Source organism: Rhipicephalus microplus, chromosome 5 (assembly GCF_043290135.1).
Source record: "Rhipicephalus microplus isolate Deutch F79 chromosome 5, USDA_Rmic, whole genome shotgun sequence".
Taxonomy (NCBI): Eukaryota; Metazoa; Arthropoda; class Arachnida; order Ixodida; family Ixodidae; genus Rhipicephalus; species Rhipicephalus microplus.
The window spans coordinates 120,041,678-120,063,883 of NC_134704.1; the positions used below are offsets into that span (position 1 = coordinate 120,041,678).

At 43.3% G+C, this 22,206-nt stretch overlaps 1 protein-coding gene across 1 annotated transcript in view; it reads right to left on the minus strand.

The window, feature by feature from the left end:
* LOC119185310 (solute carrier family 41 member 1) overlaps positions 1 to 21,757 on the minus strand; it is a 28,594-nt gene extending 6,837 nt beyond the window's left edge. The window contains exons 1-6 of the mRNA XM_075894593.1: positions 21,410 to 21,757; positions 18,607 to 18,714; positions 13,825 to 13,896; positions 6,806 to 6,938; positions 5,072 to 5,218; positions 645 to 908 (exon numbers count right to left, since the gene is read on the minus strand). Of these exons, the coding sequence (XP_075750708.1) occupies positions 645 to 908; positions 5,072 to 5,218; positions 6,806 to 6,938; positions 13,825 to 13,896; positions 18,607 to 18,714; positions 21,410 to 21,757 (1,072 nt within the window). The remainder of the gene's footprint in view (positions 1 to 644; positions 909 to 5,071; positions 5,219 to 6,805; positions 6,939 to 13,824; positions 13,897 to 18,606; positions 18,715 to 21,409) is intronic.
* Positions 21,758 to 22,206: the final 449 nt, after the last annotated feature.

The window sequence follows — 22,206 nt, forward strand, 5'->3', positions numbered from 1 at the left end:
CCATTGATTAGCTGAAAGAAAGAATTTTAAATGGCATATACGAGAAGAAAATATGACGTAATTGAGCCAGCTTTGGCAAGCCGACCCGTTTTGAAGCCACCAGGGTTGGCCCAACATGTGACATTTCACGCCAAGATCAAGTACGCAACGATCCTTGCCGATACTGCAGCGCACTTGGGAGTATAGCACGCAGCAGATTTCATTCTAAATCCTTTTGTTCGGTGCAGACCAGCCGGCTCACGCAGGAGGTTCAAAAATGAAACGCCACCAAAGTCACAAAATCCCACCGCATGCTCTGACATTTTGATCATGTGTTGGGACGACACGGTGGACTTCACTCGTGTGATGATGCTCCGTCCTTTTTTCTTCCTTCCTACAGGCCCCGCCGAGACCACAGCGGCAGCCATTGAATAAGGCGTGCAATGCTCAACGATTTGAACTACACCGGCTGTAGTCCTCCTGTCTACTTTATCGGGTGTATTTGTGCGTCGACACCTTGGAGTGTTTGTCAGCGTTGTTCGTAGCCCGGATGGTCAGGTGCGGAAAACTCATGTTTTTTCTCCTGTGTCTAAACTAAAGTGAATTTTTCGTGTTTCGTAATTACATAACATCATCGGTGAGGACCACCTGCCCTAGCGATGCACCACAGTACACTGCGAAGAAGGTGATGGTCATGGAGACCTTGCCGAAGCGCAGAATCCTAGAGAGCACAGCGAACAGCGTCTGGCCGGGCACCACGACGCCGACGAGCACATAGGCCACGTTGGCCATCTCCCCACCCTGGTAGTACATCTGTAGGGGCCCCACGCAGACGTGTTCCCCGAATGGTATGTCTCCCAGAGGCGTCACCCGGTTCAGGTAACTGGACAAGCTGCAGCTCAAGACGGCCGCCAGGTTGCCGCCCAGCGCTGCAATCAGTAACCATCAGACACGCGAAGCAGAGTATTTTATGGTTGGTTCGATCGTTATTCGAAACAAACTTTCTCACACGAAAATGTTTTACGCCGGGTTACACCACCGCTCCACTCACGTCTTTCCGTCGAGGGTAATACGTTGTGAAATATACACGCACAGATGACCAAGAAAAATTCGAAGAAAAGAACAAATTGTTCCGTCACAATGAGTCACACCTATGACACCTATATATAGCTCCGCTGCGTGTGGAGTGAAGCGACTCCACCACGGAACGCACATTAATCAGTGCACTAACGGTGAACTATTTATGTACGTTATTTTCTGTTGACGGTGATCATAGGTCGGTGGCTTTTCAGCCCGTTCACTTTATATTACTGGTGAGATAGTGAGAAGGGTGCGCTTGAGATTTAACTTTAGAGGTCATCGCTCTTCCTCTGAATCTGTTCCCACGGTCCGCACGAGTGAGCACGCCTCTGCAAGACGTTGCCGCTCGTGCGGGCGTGCCCTTGATGCGGGTGGTTTAAACGTTTCACAGCTAGTTTGTGTTGAAGTTACGGAGAACACAAATGCCAATTCGCTCACTGCAGGGGCCGCCTTTGCGAAAGGAGTACACTGCTGAAATACTAGGTAACAATTGTGACAGCTGCTGATTCCCACTGGTTCTGTGTATACTTGAGTGTTCGTTTCATGCGCGTTCCTTTGTGTCTGAGCAGCCAGCGATTAGTGAGAAGCTGGTATACAGTTCTTATTGGGCACTTGTTCTGTTGTATGTCCGTTTCGTGCATCTGTTCTGCTTGAGCAGTGCGCGGCATGTTCGAGCTGCATGCCGTTCTTCACGTTAACTTAAATTTGTTGCTGCCGCCCTCATTCCTTCGCTGTTGTGGAAATGCGCAGCAAATGGCTAGATACCTCTGTCAAGATACGTTTACCTTTCAGGTAAAAGCCCAATCTATGAAGAAAGAAATAGCCAATGCCTTCTTCATTTCTTTCAGAGCCAGTGCGAATGCAGGTTCCTCAACGGAAGCCATCGGTCCACCTTAGTTCAGGGAGTGGTCGTGATGCGTCGCCACATGTGAAGCTGCTTGCGCCACACGTGCGTTCAAGCACTTTCCCTCGTAGGTATATTGGACACATTTATGTTCAAGTATTACACATCTGTCAGATTCGTTCATTCGTGCTCCTTGGTCTGGCTCAAAGCCTTGCCGATGCCACCTCATGGTGCTCTTGAAGTCAGTGCATGAAGAAGTGTCGTAATGATGCTTCCCTATTGTTTGCTTACATAGCGCCATGAACGCCGACATGCTATCTTAGAGTACCGTAGCATTTACAGAAGCAGCGTGAGCGCCAACATTGTGAACACCAGGAATGTAAGACACTGCCCCACGGATCTGTACACAACCGAACAAAACAATCCTTCGTATGATTTGCTTTGTGAGACACCACATGATGGGCTATCTCCCCCATAACCACATAGCGCAGGCCAAAGCTAGGCAAACGGCAAGATCTGGAGAGGGCGACGAATGGCTAGATTTGGCACGTCTGGCTGGCATATTGTAAAGATAGAAGAGACACTACATAACCGCTATTTATTTGTGTTTTTTAATTACTTCACTCACTAAGGGAGAGTATCAATTCAAGCCCCGAACCTATGGTGCAGCCACGTACTCGGCTGCGAAAGTAACTGTTTTAGTTCCTCACCAACTAGAACACCACAGCGTGGCCTGCTGCCAATGCTATTAGTAGACAGAACAGCAACAGTAACAGCAGGGAAAGCCGATTTAGACGTAAATTACGGGAAGAAATTTCACCTGAATGAACGCAAAAGCTTTGAGTGTAACACTCGCTTTCCTAATGAGCAATGGGTGCGTTCTCTGCTCACATACCTCGAGACCGTGAGTGCGATAAATATTGGCAGCCACCCGACGCGCAGCACTTCCCGGGAGACGGTGTTGCGTCGGGCCAGAACTATCCACATTGGCAGCAGGAGCAGGCACAACGCGATCACAAGCGGCGCCAGATCTGCATATGACCGTCAAGCACATATTGAATGCAGAAGGGTGGGAAATGGGACAGTCGGTGCTGCCTCGCGGTGCGACCATGCATGAACAGACGGGAGTGCAAAAAAAGAGATAAAAGTGAGCTGTATTATACGTAGATGAATCATTAATATTGCTACAGCAACACTTTTGAAGTTATGCGCAACTGATGCACACAGCTTTTAGTAAATAACTGCTGTCCTTTGTTTGCAACACTTTCTTGTTCACTAGCTCTGGCACGTTTAAATATATACTATCAACGTTATGTGGCCCTATCCATCAACAGCTCGTGTTCTGAACGCATGCAAAACTTAGCATAGAGCGGTCGCACTTGTTCATGAAGCCTACGCATATAATACCACAACTTGCACCATCAGAACCAATGGTGTCAGTATAATAAACATTGTGATCAATCGATATCAACTATTCTTATAGCAAGTGGGACCGAAACATAACCGAACACCTGAAGCACGGCGGCGAGCACCTAAGCGTGTGCGCAGTGAACAAGCGTAGTGTAACTTGCGCAAGAACGCATATCAACAGGCTTTACTTTACTTTTGCAAGACCTGGTCGTTACAATGCTGATAAAAGTTGGCAGGTCCCACGTACAGTGGGAATCGACGAAATGCGAAGCATGAATGAGAAAGGTTAATATGTCACTTCGAAATCAGCCCAACGTGACAAGTTGAAGGCAAATGATGCCTTCTATGACTTCCATCTCATGACTATCATGTTTGGATGTGTCATTTACCTTCGTCGTCTATTGACGTCACAGGATACCAAATTTAGTATATGTGGAGCTAGCGAAACGGTGGCGAGCACGCTATGAGCGTGGTATGTTGTCATGCTCTTATATGACACGTGGGTCAGGATTATTATGTTTAGACCAGTCATATAGTTTGTCATTCATTGACGTCACGTAACGCCAAATTTGGTATATGTAGAGCTAGCAAAACGACCGCGAGCGCATCATGACGGGCCCAATAGACTCCAATGTAGCGTTGACGCGAACCCGAAGGGTAAAGCGACGCTACGTTAGAAGAACGCGAGCACTCTATAGTCTGACGCCAGGCGCGACCGGCGCGATCAGCGTCCGTCAGTGCGGCCCGACGGCAACTGATGTAAAGTGCGGCATGCTGCATTTCGTGCCGATGCGTTACCCAGACAACACTGCGTGTCCCTCTTTTCGTGACGGAGGGATGCCGAACACGCTGAAACGCACATGCGTCAAAGCGATACAACGCGGCGCGTGCCTGCGAGTATACGGCAGCACCAGTGCCTGGCGTTCACCAACGCCGGCTCGACGCGACAAAATGAACACTGGCGAGCACGCGCACCGCTTCACGTCGAAATGTATTGGCGCCTTGACTCTGGCATGTAGTCATGTTTTTACATGACACGCATCTCATGATTATCTTGTTTGCACCAGTCACATACCTTCGTCATCCATTCACGTACCGTATTAGCAAATTTGGTGTATGGAACGCTTGCGAAAAGGCCGCGAGGGCATCATGAGCGTGGCATATAGCCAGGTTGTTACATGACAGACATATCATGATTTTCATGTTAGGGTCTGTCCCTTGTGTTTCTCATGGAATAATGCCATGCCACACCAGTTTTGCAAGAAGCCATGTGAACGAAACCACCGCAAGAGCTGCAGGACCATGAAATGTAAATCATGATATTCATGACACACATGATATGATTTTCATGTTATGACTAGTGAGATATGTTCTTCATATAGTCATGTTACGCCATACCAAGTTTGGTATCGATAGTTGAAACGGCCTGGAGGGCTAAATGTCATAGGCGGCTAGATAGATAGATAGATAGATAGATATAGATAGATAGATAGATAGATAGATAGATAGATAGACAGACAGACAGACAGACAGACAGACAGACAGATAGATAGATAGATAGATAGATAGATAGATAGATAGATAGATAGATAGATAGATAGATAGATAGATAGATAGATAGATAGATAGATAGATAGATAGATAGATAGATAGATAGATAGATAGATAGATAGATAGATAGATAGATAGATACGCTGAAAGTCACCGAAGTTCGCTAAGAAATGCTTCGCAATCAAATAGGTCGTGGCAAAGACGCACACGGATGGTACAGCATTATAGACGAGTAGCCGGAGAGAAGGAAAAGCGTGGTCAGGTCCCCGAACGAAGCCGCGAAGGCCGGCGCGATGTTGTCCGGGTTTTTTTCGCATTTGGTGGACAGCACCACGACCGTGGACATCACGAAGCCTGTGTGAACAAAAAATACAGGAATTGAAAAAGTACAGAACGTCAGCTTGCTATATCTCTTAGGGCAGTATGTAGATGAATGTTCCTAAATGTATAATTTGCTAACATTGTGGTTAAAGAGAGCATTTGTTGACATGCCCTTGTGCAAGTTAACTACTGTGCTTAGATGAGTGTACTAAAAAGCGGTGAAGGGGATCTTTATGACGTGCCTTTGACGTTGCCCTACAGGTCTTCAACGTTTTTTTCTTTCATTTGTTCAGTGATATGAAGCTGAGCTCACACTTTCAATTGCACGTGTTAAGTTTATTAGTTAAGTTATACTCCTAAAATTTCATGGAAAGGTGCAATTTGCTTGCTGTCTTCACAATTGGTTTTTCTGTAGCGGCCGGCATCTTAAGAGGGTTGAAGATATTATTTGGAACAGTAATTGGGCAATAACATTATTTGCTTTTTAACTACTGTAGTTAGACAGTTAGATCAAATGGACGTATTTAAGCCCTTTATGCACATAAACGCCGATGTCCGCATTGAGATTTTACAAAAACGATCTGTAATATAACTGCAAATAAGTAAATTTATCCCCAATTCTGCGGTGAAACCAAAACCGAAACGCGAAAGAGTGAAACCAAAATGAGGGGGTGGTAAATCAACCATCTACCGACTCCTTTGTGTAGATGTGTAACCTGCATAGTTATTACGAGAGACGCTTTTTCCAAAATCTCGAAGCAGCATTGTGTTCTTCACATCAAGCACCTAAATTCATCCAGTTCACTTAACTACTTGACTCCGCTAATTTAAAAAGTGAATAATGTAGGTTTCCTGAGTACTATTCCAAATTATGTAGTCAACCCTTCTAAAATTCTTCTGGCTACAGAGGAGACTGTGTAGACATTAAGCAAATAGCGCATTTTTCTGATCTCTAATCAAAATTAGACACATTTTTCAGACGCCCTGCACATATACGTAAAGTAATGCGGTATGAATGGAATGCACTAATTATGTGTACATAGATATTTCAAAATATTGACGCACAAATGACAGAACATGGATGATTTACACTTTACCCTATCCGCTTGAGGAAGCGTGACCATTCGTACAGCAAGCAAGCTCCCGATATATTAGCCGGCCAATTCATATGTCCCTGTATAAAATGTTGAAAATATCAACCTAGTGTATTAAAGACGATTGTCTAAATGAGTTCTAATACAGTTTTCCGTCTTTATAATTCACCTCCTATCGTGCCTTGTAGATTCATCGGTTTTAAACGCCTGTGGTATACAATTCTGTGGGCACCGAAATAGAGCACCGCAATATGAATGTGAATTTTCACATGTGTGTCATCACAACAGTATTCCTCATTTCTTGATGCCTACGAATTCGCTCGCTTTTCAAATTTGTTTACGTTATGTAACACACCGTGCCTATTTCTATTTTTGTCAAATCAATATTTATGTGTGCATTTCTAAACTTCTCAAGAATATTTTTAAATGCTTCACAATCGCATTACTTGTTTTTGTCCCCTGCTCCCATATGCAGTTCTTCGGTTATTGAGGCTATGCAAAACAAATACGCAACTGAGAAAGAGACTGGCGGTGTTGACAGCGGCCAGCGCTCCAGCGTAGAGGACGGCGATGTGGGAAGGGTCCCAGAGACCGTCAATCGCCAGACCTTTCAGGACGGCGAGTGAACATGTCAGGAAGGTAGACACTGTCGACTGGCACTGCACGTAAACATAGATCGACAAAACAAGGTGTAGCTAATTCACACTGATTAAAAAATAGCAGATCCCACGTACAGTGGGAACCGATGACATGCGAAGCACTAACAAGGAAGGTCAATATCTCACTTTACTACCAAACCAACGTTACAAGACGGGCGTAAATTATGCAGTACCCGACTTCCATCCATCATTGCAATATTTAGACGTGTCATTTACCTTTGCTGTCTATTGCCCCGCCGCGGTGGTCTAGTGGCTAAGGTACTCGGCTGCTGACCCGCAGGGCGCGGGTTCTAATCTCGGCTGCGGCGGCTGCATTTCCGATGGAGGCGGAAATGTTGTAGGCCCGTGTGCTCAGATTTTGGTGCACGTTAAAGAACCCCAGGTGGTCTAAATTTCTGGAGCCCTACACTACGGCGTCTCTCATATTCATATAGTGGTTTTGGGACGCTAAACCACACATATCAATCATTTGCTGTCTATTCACACCACTTGATACCAAATTCGGTATATGTAGATCTAGCTAAACGGCCCTGAGTTCGCTATGAGCATAGCATGTATTCATGTTTTACATGACACGCATGTCATGCCTATCATGTCTGGGCGTGTCATTTACCTTCGTAGTCTGCTCACGTGGCGTGATACTAAATTTGAAATATGTGAAGTAAGCGAAACAAGTGTGAGTGCAACGCGAGCGTGGAGTTTAGTAATGACTTTCATGATATGCATGTCACGATTTCCAGGTTAGGATCTTCCTCATGCAGTTATGTGATACCCCACCAGTTTTGCAATGTGTCATGTGAACGAAACCCCCGCAAGAGCAGCAAAAGCATGTAATCTAAATCATGACATTAATGGAATAGTTATCAAGGTTTTCATGTTATGATTAGTTATGTATGCTTGCAATATAGTCATGATATCGCATGCCAGTTTTGGTATTGATACCATTATTCAAACGACTAGGAGAGCTAAAAGTCGGAGATTGTATAACAGATAGATAGATAGATAGATAGATAGATAGATAGATAGATAGATAGATAGATTAGATAGATAAATAGATAGATAGATAGATATATATATAGATAGATAGACAGATAGACAGATAGATAGATGATAGATAGATAGATAGATAGATAGATAGATAGATAGATAGATAGATAGATACGCTCAATGTCACTGAACTTTGATAAGAAATGCTTCACATTAAAAAAAGCTTTCTCATGCAGGGCTCACTAAAACCTGGCTCACAAATTTTTTTCTCAACAGGATTACCTTGGACTCAAGCTCATGGACAGAACAGACTATTGTGAGTCTCAATGAGTTGAATAATGAATGAGTGATTCAACATCTGCACGTAAACAGGTGATTAGCAATGACCTCACTTTCCCGGCCAAACAGCACTGAACGAACAAAATACTAGTTACTGTAGTTACGGTTTAAATATTTTCACGCACTGTGTTTGATATGGCGTGAATATCAGGGTGATACCGTTATGAACGGAGGAAACTCGAAGAATAGGTGACATAGTAGAATAGTTATCGCGAGTGAAAACTTGACGCCATTGTCTGAGACCACTGTTTATGCAATTTCTTTATGTGGTTGAGGCCTCGTGATAAGCGCGCAAGCGACACTACGCTGACATCAAGCGTGCTTGCGGAAGCAAAGACGAAAGCGCTGGGTTCAAGTCACCTTAATCTTTTACTTCAGTTCCCAGTTGCTGCTTCTCATGTGTCTAGATTCGCCTTAGAAAATGTTTCATGTGTGATCTTGCCCGACTAATCTTGACATACTCAACTTTTATATTGATACGCATACTCCACTAGTACACTTATTTCCCAATTTCTACTCTGTCCATTCATCGATTTCGAGCTGTACTGGATTAGAACTACAGCAGCAGCAATCTTTGACAATAAGAGGTTGTCGCCATGCTTTTCCTTCCACGTTAACGTTTACATTGAGGGTTGTTTTTTGACACAAAAGAGTTTTATGCCGGGGTCGACAAACATTCCAGTGACGTATTTACGTCACGGAAATAACTTCGAAAAAAATATTCACGATCAGCAAACAAAAAAATATTCTTTTAATGACAATTGAAAACATCACCCCTAGGTTTAGGACAACATATTCTGGGCACACTATCCCCTGTGCCATAGTCACCTGTTTTGTACGCTTTTAAAAATACGTCACTTATATCTACCACTGTCCTTTCATGTTCTTGGTATTGAGAGCAAGGCAATATGGCCATCGCATCTGCCATTAGTTTCTTTAACACGTCGTTTCTAAGCATTCTTACCATTCGGTGTGTTCCGTTGAAATGCAATTTTGTCAACGCCTTAACACACCACCAGGTGGCGCCCTTACCCTTACCCCACTCAGTTTGGACTGGCACGGTGAATGGATGTGTTTTTGGGCGCTCCCGAGTGACTGCGCCGATAAATGGTTTTGCATGTTTCGAGCTTGCTTTTATAACTATAAGGCAACAGTTAAAAATTTTGTAACACCTATTACAATGCACGGCGTTTTCAGGGTCAGTCTCCAGGTATTTACTTGTTTGTGTATGTTTGTGTTTTTCCTCTTGCCACCTCGTGGGAGAGGTGCACGTACACCGAACACGCAAATTTGTGTAGTAGAGCTTAGACTTCCTTTTTTCCGTAGGGCATGGTTTGTCGTACGCCTTGTTTTTAATTATCGATTGGGACAATTCATAAGGACAATTGGTGTCAAAAATACATGGTTAAAAAGGCTGTAAAATGTTCACGATGGAGGGTGGGTTTGAATATATACCCAACTGCAGACGCGAATGAAGTGGAGGCTGCCACCAAGTGTAGGCATTGTGAGATCGAGGAAAAAAATTGCGAAAATGATGGCTGTCCAGAGTGAACTGCTGATGACAATCACCGAGCTGGAGATCGCGTTGACGACAGAGCAAGAGAAAACGAAGGCTGAGAGAAAGGCTCAAATCCAACGAGAAGGCACTAGCGAAGGTGAGCAAAGGAGTGGCCGACGGAGAGAATGGTAGGGCACCGGCAACCAGAATGGCGGAGAAGAAAGAGCAAGCAAGTTTGAAAAAAAAAACAGCTTCTGTCGGTTCAGTGGTCACAAAAGCTAGCTTCAGCGAAGTAGTGGTGGGGCTGGGAGGGGACACAGCAGCTGGCGTCACAGATGCAAGAGAACCCCCTCCCCCGGTGCAGGATGCTCTGGCTGAAAAGTCACAGCACGTGATAATCGCCGGGCACTAGAATTGAAATCGATGTGCAGAAGCAATCAAAGAGAGGGCACGAGGTGACAAAAAGGTCGCAGTAGGAACGTTCCCAGGACGCAAGCTGGAAGCAGTCATGAGGTGAGCGAGAGGAAAACTAAAAACTACAGCTGATAGACGAAGCCTCGTGATAAATTCGGGTGGTTTAAGTGATGTCCTAAATGAAGATAAGGCAGGACTAGCGACCACACTGGCAAAAGGAGTCGATGACATGTGCACCATTTCTCTTCAGGTACAGGTAAACATATGCACGATACAGGAGGTACCGGTGCGTGACGGCAACCTGCAAAGACTAGTTGTCAACGCAAACCAAGAGATATGACGGATGAGTCGAAAGAAAAGCTTTGAGGTTGTGGAAGTAAACAGAGAGGTGCATAGACGGGGTGGTTTTCAACGAGACAGAATTCACTTTGATAGGAGGCTAGGCCATGAGTTGGCTTAGTGACTTGCAGGACGCGCAGTAGCTTTTTTGGGGGGCACGCAGGCCCTTAGGGGTGCAGGATAGCTAGTATCGAGGAAAACAACCTGGGGAGTTCTTTGACAGGTGGTATAGACACAACGAATCCCAATAGGCATCAATATTTAAGACACGTAGAGTCCGGGGCAGAAGTAAACCTAGCCACGAGGGCCGAGCCAATTCGCACGTAGGGTGTATTAACATGCAGGGTGGCAGGGATAGGCTGGAGTGGAACAAGGTAGAAGAACAGCTAAAGAGTGAGAGGTCGATGGTATATGGTTTTGCAGAAACACATCTTAGGGGGATGGAACAACCTCCTAACCATCCGGCCTACACGTGGGAATATCTTAATAGGACAGATGGCCACAGAAAGGGGGGTGGTATTGGAACATTCATTCATAAAAGTACAGACTGGCAAAGGGTCAAGCAGGCATGCAAGGAACATTTATGGCTAAAATGAAAAGTGGCAGGGCAAGTGACGCTCCTCGGTTTCGTATACTTGTAGACAGGGGCAAAAAGCAGAGAGGAAAGTCAATAAATGGTGCAGTGCAGAGGAACGGACAGTGAAGAGGACTGACGTACTAGGAGAAGAGTTTGAGGTATTTATATAATGAGATATGAATGCGCACTTAGAAGATATGGATGGATATACTGATCTAACAGGCAGAATTCTAATAGTTGTGGGTGAAAGGCATGATTTATGATTTGCAACAGCACCGGGAAATGCGAAGGGCAGATAAATTAGGAGGTGAGAAGGCTGCAGTCGGCGATAGATTACGCAATAATGTCACATAGGATGTATGATTGACTAAGGGTGATGAACATAGACGAATATGGGTCCAGAAGCTTAGGCAGTGATCACAAACCTATCAAGCTGAGTTTTGGGAAAAAGAGAAATTGGAAAGGCAGCATTACGAGCAACCACATGTTAATATTTATTCAGAAATACATATATATATAGCAGCTAAAGAGACAGAGAAAATAATCACCGTGGATATTAAAGCAAAGTGGACGTACACAAATATATCTCGATATTTTGAGTTAGAGGTTGCTAAGGTACGAGTCAAATCAGCCGGGAAAAGCAGACACAAGCCCAAGAGCTGGCGGGATGATGAATGTGAGGAATTCATAGTAAGACGTCATGAAGCTTCCAGGGAACACAGGTATGCTAACCAGAGGGGTGAACCGGAAGATGATGTGAAAATAAAGCGGGATAACCTTTTCAGCTCCAGAGGGAAGCACCTGATTTGATCAGTAAAAAGATAAGAAGGAGGCCCAATGAATAGCGGAAGTAGCAGGAAGGTTAGAAAGACAGCTGCAAACATTTGGACCCATCTCAATTCTCTGAGTAATAAGACAAGCACAAAACAGAGGCTTATAACTACAGTTAAAGGGGTCAGACTAGAAGGGGATGAGGCAATGGAATTTATAATAACAATGATGACAGAAAAATTTAAACACTAAGACAGCGATGCATGCACCGTACCAGATGAGGATGGACCGATTAGCTGAGTGGCTCCCCTAGGACAACGAGAGTGGTAAAGGGCAGAAAAAAAGACTTCCTAATAGCACATCAACAGGCCCTGACGGCATCCGAATCATGGATAATAAAGAAACTAGGACCAAACTTTAAGCAAACATTAAGAGAGACAGCAAAGAAATAATGCATGGTGAAGCCCCCGATGGGTGGAAGCTAAGCAGGATGAGCTTGATCTATAAAGTAGAGGGGGCTAAAACCGATATATACTACTACGGTCTCATAACAGTGACATCAGTAGTTTATTGGCTGGTGATGCAGATAGTAAAAAAAAGTTTACAGCCATGGGTGGTCAATGACGAGGTGCCAAAGAACTACAAAATGGGTTTTGTAAACGAAGAATGTTGGAGGACAAACTGTTTTCATTGGTGCATTGTAATAAAATAGCGGAAAAAGAACATATGCCCCTGTGGCTGACTTTTCTAGATATCAAGGGAGATTACAATAGTGCGATTCAAGAAGACTTGTGGAGAATACTGGACACACTAGATGTGGAAGATGCAATACCTAATCTTCTAAAGGACATTTTTAAAAGTATCAAAGTAGTTATCAAATGGGAAGAACATGTATCTGAACCTATTCAGATACGACGCGGGCTTGTACCGGGATATTCCTTGTCACCTTTGTTATTTATGCTGTATCTCCAGAGACTAGAAGCCAAGTTAGAGGCGAGTCGACTCGGATACAGCCTCTTTTTTCCAAGCAAGGAAAACACATTGAACAGCCATTACCAGCATTGATGTATGCAGATGATATAGTAATAATAACCGACAACAAGGGATATCTGCAGAGATTGATAGACATCTCTGATTATGAGGAAGGAAGGTTAAATTGGAAATTCTGCAGGGAAAATTTTGCAATCATTGTTATTGATAAGAAAGGCAGTGATCATAAGATACAAGAAGTCACGCAAGAAATAGTGGATAATTACGAATACTTGGGCGTATGGATAAATAACGGGACTAGGTACCTAATAGAGCACGAAAGATACGCAATAGCTAAGAACACCAGGAATGGAGCTCTAATGAAAAATAGGGCACTATGGAACTACAATAGGTATGACGTTGCGAGAGGAACTTAGAAAGGTGTCATGGTCTCGGGTTTGACGTTCGACAATGCGGTCTTGTGCGTGAACCCAGAAGTTCAAGCAAGATTGGAAAATAATCAAGGTGGCATTGGTAGACTTGCTTTGGAAGCATGCGGGAATACCCCAAATCAGAGGGTACAAGGAGACATGGGATGTACATTGTTTAATGCATGGTTTAATGCATTGTTTAATGCATGTTTAATGCATGGTTTAATGCATTGCAGGCCTTTTTCAAGATATCGCACAGGCAGGAATTTTATAACCATAGTATGGAATGATGGATAGAGATGCTACACGGAATACCTACTTACACGAAACTAAATCTAGCAAAAGTAGTGGTTTTCAGTGAAAGCAATGAACATTGCATTGCAGAACGAAATGGTAAAACTATTTATTGGGTTGGTTTGTTCATATATTTATTCATCCTATATAGTAATCTCAATTATGACCACTTAAATATTCATGTGAAATATATTCACCTTTCAGTTAACTATCAAAAGCTTTCGAAGATTGTAGGAGTAATTAAATGAGCAAAAATAGGTACGTTACCTGCAAGAGGGCGATGTTTGCAAATATCATGGGTAGTTGTTCGCGAACCCGGTTCAGGTTGCCCAAGTTTGCCTGCGAGATAAATAAAATATACCTTGTAGTATATTGCATTAGCAAACAAGGTTGAACTATTTTAAGTATAGGATATACTCTACTATAAAAGAGCCTCAAAGGGGGCCTGTGACACTATTTGAACACGTATTTATCATTAGTTTTTCTGGTGCTGTGGAACCCACCAATATTGTTGCACACACGACCACGTCAAAATCGACGCAGTTGTAATTTATTTCACAGGATAAACTACCTTTTTTCAGGCTACCGTGACAAACAGCGGCTATTTTTATTGTAGGAAGTGACGTCGTGTCATGTGGCGTGACGACAAACACCGTACTGTTTTGATTAGCTTGATGCGAGAAATAGCACGCCATATTCATATAATGGTAGCTAGGCCTACGAGTGAATGCTAGAACAGCAAGAATCTTTTTTATACTTTCTCAGAAAGAAATCATTCCTCTTTCGAAATGATGTGTTTTCAGAACAAAGAACACAACACTTAGCCTGCGAACGATTCTATAGTACACCGGCAACTAAAAGTGGAACCTTGTACCGAATTTTTAGCGAGCAAAAAATGCAACAGGCAATGAACGCCCGCGTTGCCCAATAGAACACACCTTGCATGCAAACTGAGTACTGACCTTGCCCAAAGCGCATGTGTGTATCTTACATAGTGTGACCATGGTAGCATCTGCTACTCGACGCATGTGGTTTGTAGTAAGCACGCCATCACGCTCTCAAAAAAAAAAAGCGATCAAGAGGTATTGTGTGAAAGCCACCAAGAGATGACATTTTTTGGACGACCTTATGAGACGTGCGCTGTGATTGGAAGCGGTCTTTGACATCATCAGGTGAGTAACATGTGAAAGAGAACGTTTCTAGTTGTCGTCTGCTAAAGTATTGAACATTGAGGACTCATAATTTCACTTTCTGTGCACCAATTTTCATCATTCTTGTTGCATTTGTTTCAGTAATCACGGATACATGCGTTTCAGTGCTAAATAAGGCTGTAGTAAAAGTGTCGCGGGGCCCTTTAGGCCATCTCAGTACATCTTCGGTCCTACGCCCGTATTCATACACGCTCTTTGTCTTGAGCTTGACTTACCGCCACCTTCAATGCCACACAAATGCGTTTACGACAGAATACTACCGTGGGTGACCCTGAAGGCGGCGCCGAGGCACCACCAACGCACGACAACTGGTGCAGTCTCGTGAGCCTCATATAAGCAAAAAAAAAGCCTACCTTCCCCCCAATACCACACCCCTAAAAAAGCTATAGTTTAGTCTCTGGGGCAATGCACAACAGATCGTGTGTGCTCCCACGAAGTCCCAATGTAGAATACAAAGTACACCCACATTTTATCAAACCTGAAAGCAAACCTATACACTCTATGTGCATCTCGCGCTTTGGAAGGAGTATTTTGTTCTTGCTAAAGCAGAAGAAATTCGTTTTTGAAATATATAAATGGGAAAACTCTGAAATTAATTTCGGTAAAACAGCAGTGACTACGTGTGTTTGATGGGTTCCCGTTTTCCTAAAGGTAGGAAAACTTTGTTAGTTCTAAGATTCGATATACTTTTATAAAACTTAATGACTTATAAAACAAAAAAGAGCAGAACCGAGTATATATACCATTTAGAATGAGCTTGCTGGGACGTTCGGCATCCTAAATTTTAGTGAAGAAGTTTAGAACATTATATTCCATAGTTTCTATTCCAGAAAATTGAAGTGTACTTTGAAAAGTACGCTCGGTTATAATGGGTTCAAAATGTAACGCGAGAGCAATGTTCTGTCCTTATAGTGCGTATTTCAAAAACCTCGGTGTAAATATTTTATGCGTCATGTAACCCGAAAAGTTCAAATCGTGGATAACTTAAAAGTAAGCGATAAAGCTGAAAGTAGCTTGTGTCAATGAAGTTTTTGCATATAACTGTACACTCTGTAGAGGGTAGCACACTTTCAACCAGAAACATTTATGCGAACTAAGTATCCCGTTTTAGCTTTTTATGCACCCACTACAAGGTAGCAAGGGAAAACACGCCTTAACGTCCGTGATTTTTGTCATCTGTGGCCGGCTTCAAACCACGACGTCATTATGATTATCGGGTGTTATTACACCCAGTGGCAATGTACTCCTGTACCACGCGATTTTTGCAGCGCTATGCCGCGTTATAATATGAAGCCTGTATTCAACGCTCTTGTGTTTTTAAAGCATGAAAGTTGTTTTAACTGCACTTCCAAGTAGAGGAAGTAATTTTAACTGCATTTCAAAGCATTGACGTGGCTGTGTGGCTGAATACTTGCTTGAAAAGGAAATGGCTGGCATTCGATTTTTACTCGGTCCCGGACATGTTTATTGTTAATTCATTTTATTTGACTCTTGTGTCAATCAATGACAAGATCATAATTTTTTGCTCCTGACGAACGATGCCGGCCCCGATGCATACGCCAGCATATCTGCGAAGGAACCTTTCTAACGTTATCACATGAAAAAGTGTGGCTAATCCACGGGAACATTGTAAGGATGTTGGGGCAGCGTTATCAAGCTGACGTGTAGCAAGAGCGCGCTGCTAGGACGACTTACTTTTGTGTCCGGATGACCCTTTCTGCAGCAAAGCTACACATTTATTCCTCATATGCCTGGGCGCAAGCTCTAGCTCTTTGTTAAAGTGAACCTTATAAGACTACGTCATGTTTCACACTCTCACCTCCTCATTTCCTCTGTCATCCTCACAAGACTCCTCCTCGCCCTAACTTCCCTTCCCACCTTCTTGCTATAATATATAATATTATGCATGGTTAAGGAAAATTCCTGCATTCAGTATGCGCTAGAGCCGTCATTTCGACATCTTGTCTCCAATTCTGCACTACTTTCTTCAGTGATTCTGTATGCGTGCTTCATACCCTCTCCTTCAAAACAAGCGAAAAGTAGTAGAGAGAACTTTGAAAGCGGGCATGGTGGTGATAAGGAGGCCGCCATTCCGAATTGGGTTCTTCAAAGGGAAACAGGCATTCCCTCAAAACGAAAAAAAATGTGAGGGCGTGGAGTTGGAGGGGTAGATGCATCACTGAAATACGAAATATATATTATGATTATGCTTAATTCATTCTCAATCTGACGGAGGCCGCACGTGTAAATTGTACGTCAGAAATTGATATAAGGGCTCCACTGTCATCAGTTTTTGTTGGGCATATACTATGTCATATCGCATGGATTCAAGAACCCCCTTGAAAAAGTTCATAACTAAGTTATGACTGCGTATTTTTTTTCCTTGCGATTGGAAGTTTGCTTTGGCACAACGCTTCAACTTAGCGGGTCATGACTTCGATGACCTCTAAAGAGATACCAAAGGCAACTATTAGGTCGACGTTTACTGTATAAATATTGGTCCATAAACCTCGTGTGTTACTTTTATGCCAAGGAAAGGCCTATTTTGAAATGAAATCACGTTTTAGTGGTCCGCAACAGGTTACTCACGTCGCTGTTACAATGCACAACGTTGCCCGTCTTTCTAGCAGCAGATCGAAAGCAGTAGGAGCCACAGCAGAAATTACGGCCATAGATCAACTTCCCGCTTTTGGCTCCAAGATTGTAGACGTTTTTTGGTTAAACTGTGCCCCGCTATATGGTACCATCTGTCCAGTGTAACTACGCGGAAATTGTATTTTTGAACCACTCGTGCCATTCCCCATAGTTACGTCTACCGGTTCTTTTTTCCATTAATCAAACAAAAACAAAAAGAAGTACTTCATTGCGTATTTTGATGCACGGAAGGTTGTTTATTTAGTGCAGGTAAACAAATTACTAGAGAATAACTGTACGTGGTTCATATGATGTAATGGAGATCATTTCAAGAATGTCTGACTGCGGCGCTTGTGTTATTCTGGATTTACCCTAACTTCACGGTAAGTAGCGCACTGTCATTGATAAAAATGTCGTTTTAGATGCTGTCATGCATTGAGCTTTCTTTCTGGCGAAAATCGTTAATTTACATTAGTGCATCTTAAACTTTACAAACTTAAATTCCAGTATGCATGCCAAGTTGTGTAGACGAATTTGTGTCTATTGCATTGTTTTTGCGATAAAAAGTGACTAAAGTTATGCTAAGTGGCGATAGTAGCATCAAATTTGAATGACTTCCAAAGCGTCACCACTAGTTTGTGCCTGTTTACAGAGCGCTGAAGGGTTTTACAATTTTATTCCTTTAACAAGCACACCTGAATTAGTGAACTTCGCTTCTCTTTGGGGCCACACTGGTTCAAATAATGATTACATTTGTCTAGTAACTGTACTTAACTAGCTTCAGGATACCATCTTATAGACGATTCCTCTTCACATCTTCTGAAAATTGTGCGAAATAACAGTAGTGAAGCGGGAAACACGCTTATGGACTCCATGAAACTGCGAGTATTAGGGTAAATCAGATACTTCAGTTAGGCATCTTAAAGTGTGCCTAAACAAGGAACAATGGGTTCGTTGTTTTATGAGATACAAACATCAAAAAGAGCTTATGCTATGGAAGACGCCATTGAAAATCAGTAAGTTTGTAATTTAGGTGAGGGTGCGAATAAAACTCAAGCATGATACTCTACAGAGCAACTGAAAGCTACAGTCTGACAGGCACGCATGAAAACGTACATTCAATTAGTGCAAGTGAAATGGACAAGCGAGGACATGAATTAGTTCTGTATTATGTGGGTCAAAGAGTGGCACACTGAATACGCACCTGGGTGCAAAGCCTCGCCACCAGGGTCTGCTCCAAATTGCCGTTGAGTCCCAGCAAGGGTGGAATGACCACGAATATGTGATGCACTATCACATACACCGGCCACTCCTGCATTGTTGAAAGGAGAACATATAAAGCAGACTCAAACAAGGTGTAGTCGCAAAACAGAATGCGGTGGCCCCGAACACCAATAAAAGTCCGAAAATTTTTTTCTCTCAATTGTTTGCATCTTATTACAGAGGAGCTAAACTCAACAAGTGTCTCTTAAGCTTTCCTGTGAGCAATCAAACGATATTGCTATGATCTAGTCCAGCTTGAAAATTTCTAGAAATTTTCGGTTGTGATCAGTAAAACCCATATCCACGTGTCGTACTAAAACTTGAGCGACCGCCTCATGCTGCATTGCGTGTATAAGCAAAAACAATATATTTTTATTTTAGTAAGGGTAAAATCTGTATTACTAACCATTCGACCAGGAAACGTAAGCATATCATAAGTGGTCACTTTTTACATTGAAAAAAAAACAGATTTCACTTGTACCATACATCAAAACAAAGCTTTAATTAGAACTTTTAAAACAATGGGAACAGTTTTTATCAGTTCAATTTGATGGAACTGCATTTACGAAGACCTAATGATGGTTTAAATTGGATAGCTACTCAACCCAATAGATCCGCCTATTTTTAGAAGGTGGTTGCTTTTGGTCAGCCACTTTGTATATATTAAATACGTGGCCGTCAGAAACAATATCCACAATCTGTTTGGTCGTGCTTAAGGAGGCAAAAAGTTCGCTGCGATTTCCTAACTAAATTCATAAGTTGCAACTAGAACCACTCACTTTGAAATGCGAGGTAATACAATTACTGCGAAAAAAGGATACTGGAACTACGCAATACAACAGTTTATATTCCGCCCTACTACAGCAGGTCGTGCAGGGCAGTTTTAAAGGGCGCGATGGGGAATCATTCATCAATTTGAAGGTTTCGAAGCTTGACATTATGCGAATGATCAATTCAGGGTATATGATTAGGACTGTGATGGGAAATATCTTACACGTTGTTTTTTTTTACCGAAATACTTGAAGGAATTGTTAAAAGCGACACGCACACGACCAGTGCATGCACATGAACTCAGTGGAGTGTCTAGTGTCGTAAATACGGGTTGCTCTCGTTTTTATAGAATAAAGTTTTGGTACGCTTCATTGCGCTAATCCTGCAGTGAAGGCACGTCAAGCATGTCATAAGACCTTATTTTTCAGCAAGTTTCTTCTGTCGAAATTGCTATGGCGCTGGCAATGTGTGATATATAGGCAACACATCGCGTTTCACCACCAGCCATCTAGAAGTTGAGTACTGCTCGAATGTTTTGATGAAACTGCAACAAATTCGTGGACGAATCTAACAATGATGTAGTGGCTCAAGTCAATAGTTGCATATATAGCATCATAGGAGTGCGTACAAGAGAGATACAGGGACGCGGCATTTTATTATTCACCTCAAAGGGTGTTTGTAGAGTCTGCCTCATACGTTTGTTCAATTATGATGACACTGGTAATTTTAACTATTGGCAGCTGAAGACACCTGACGTTTCATTTCAGGAACTGTCTACTTCCCGTCTTCAACTCAGGCTAGCCTTTGGGTGAAGGAAGTCTCAGCATAATTTCCAATTTCTTAAGCCATTGTAAAGCACGTTCTCGTTTAAATTTTGCCAACGAATAGGGAGGGGGGGCGAGTTCACTCTCGCACTAAATGGGCAACCCTACCCACGACCACGATAGGATCTCTAGATTTATCGGTTTTACCTCAAATGTCTTTTTGCCAAGGTGCACCACAACTGCGCTGACCTATTTCCGTCACTGATGTCGCACAAAATATATCCTAACCAATGGCAAACTTCTCCACGGGTTTCGAACATACAACCTCCCATGCCATAGTGGGCGGAACAAAACCACTAGACCATGGAGTGTACGTTGTCCAGCTTTTCATGTACATGATAGGTCGTTCAGCGCGTTCACATCTGTAACAAAATGGCCCGCAACACGTGCATTAGGCACGCGGTAAAGGTCGTTGTCCTGTGTCTGAAGATGCGCGCGTGTCTTCACAAAACGCGGTCGTTCATGCATGCCCGCTAATCTCGTGATTACGGCGCTATGTACCTCTTGCACTTCCACGGCAAGATTGCTTTTAAGTTACAGTAAATAAGGAGAGCACGAAGGTTACTTCGCTAGCTACTCCAACCGAGTTTATCCAAAGCTGCTCACACACGAATAAGTAAGAATCCTATCCGTGACAGTTGTTACTCTGCACGCGTCCCGTGTATGCTCCTTTTGTGCGTGCCTTCTCCTGGAGCTGCACGCTGCAAGTTTTGAACTGCTTGCCGTTCCTTGCGTGATAGTATAATTTGCTTCTGTAGCATAGATTCCTTATATTCATTCGTCTTTGTGCACTAACAAAAGAGAATAAACTGTCTACTGCCTCTGTTATGACACGTTTCTTTTTCTTGATATGCTGATTTTCAGGCAGAGAGATCAGCCATGTTTTCGCACATATTCTACTTTTATTTGTACTCTCATTTTCTTCCTTTTTTTTTCCATGGAGCGGCTCCATTCGCGGCCTCACGAAATATTCACAATTGAGAGATTGCGCCTACTTGTTTCAGGCTGTTTAAATTCTTCCTTCGTTTGTGAGTGTGTCCCTTGTTACAACAATGCATTTTAATATTTCACAACGTATATCGAAATTCTTTATGAAGGTTTTATTTTGAGTGACTCAGTAGTTCGCTGTTACACTCAAGCCATTTTTACCTTGACCACGTCGAGCAGGATTCCAGCCAAGGTGGAGCCAAAGCCGGCCAGGATAAAGGGCACGAACACCTGGAGCGCCGTCGAGGTCAGCTGAGCGTTCATCGTTCGTTCACCAGGAGTGGCGCTCCCAATAGCCGTCTGTGGCACACTTGCACGGCCGATAAGGGCAGTGCCAACGCAGGCGTCAATGGAGAGGGGTGCGCCCGTCTCCGACGGACAAGGATCCGGCGTTGGTGAAAGCATGAACGACGCCTGGCCAATCTCAAGGGCAGGCAACGACAAGCTTACATCGTCGTTGCGAGGGCCCTGACGGCCTTCCTCCGAGGGTACGATGGTGGATGGCCGCATCGAAGCTACAGGGCGTAAGCGTTGCAAAAACTGTAATCTGCTGCCTTCATTTTACGTAATCTGCCGCTTGGTGGAGACATCACGGGACCAGCTTCTCAATAGCGTAAGACTTCGGTTAGTTGCTTGTGGGTAGGAGCGTGTAGGCGCTATGCTAAAAATATTAAGACATTCAGAATTGTGCCTAATATAGACCTTCTTCAAAATTGTAAAGTTTGCTTTCCTGCTATGTGGCTTGAGCGAATATTGGTGGCTTGTCATTTTGTTAGGATAGCTTGTTTAAGCTGGCCTCGCGTATAGCTTGTATAGATAGCTTGTTTAAGTCGCCTCTCAAAATTAAGCACTCATAATAGACAAGACCGAGCACGCTCAACAATGACTCAGGCGTGCGCACGAATGGGGCAGAAGGGACGGCGGTGCCCCCTAGTCACCTAAGAGGGGGCGCAAGATCT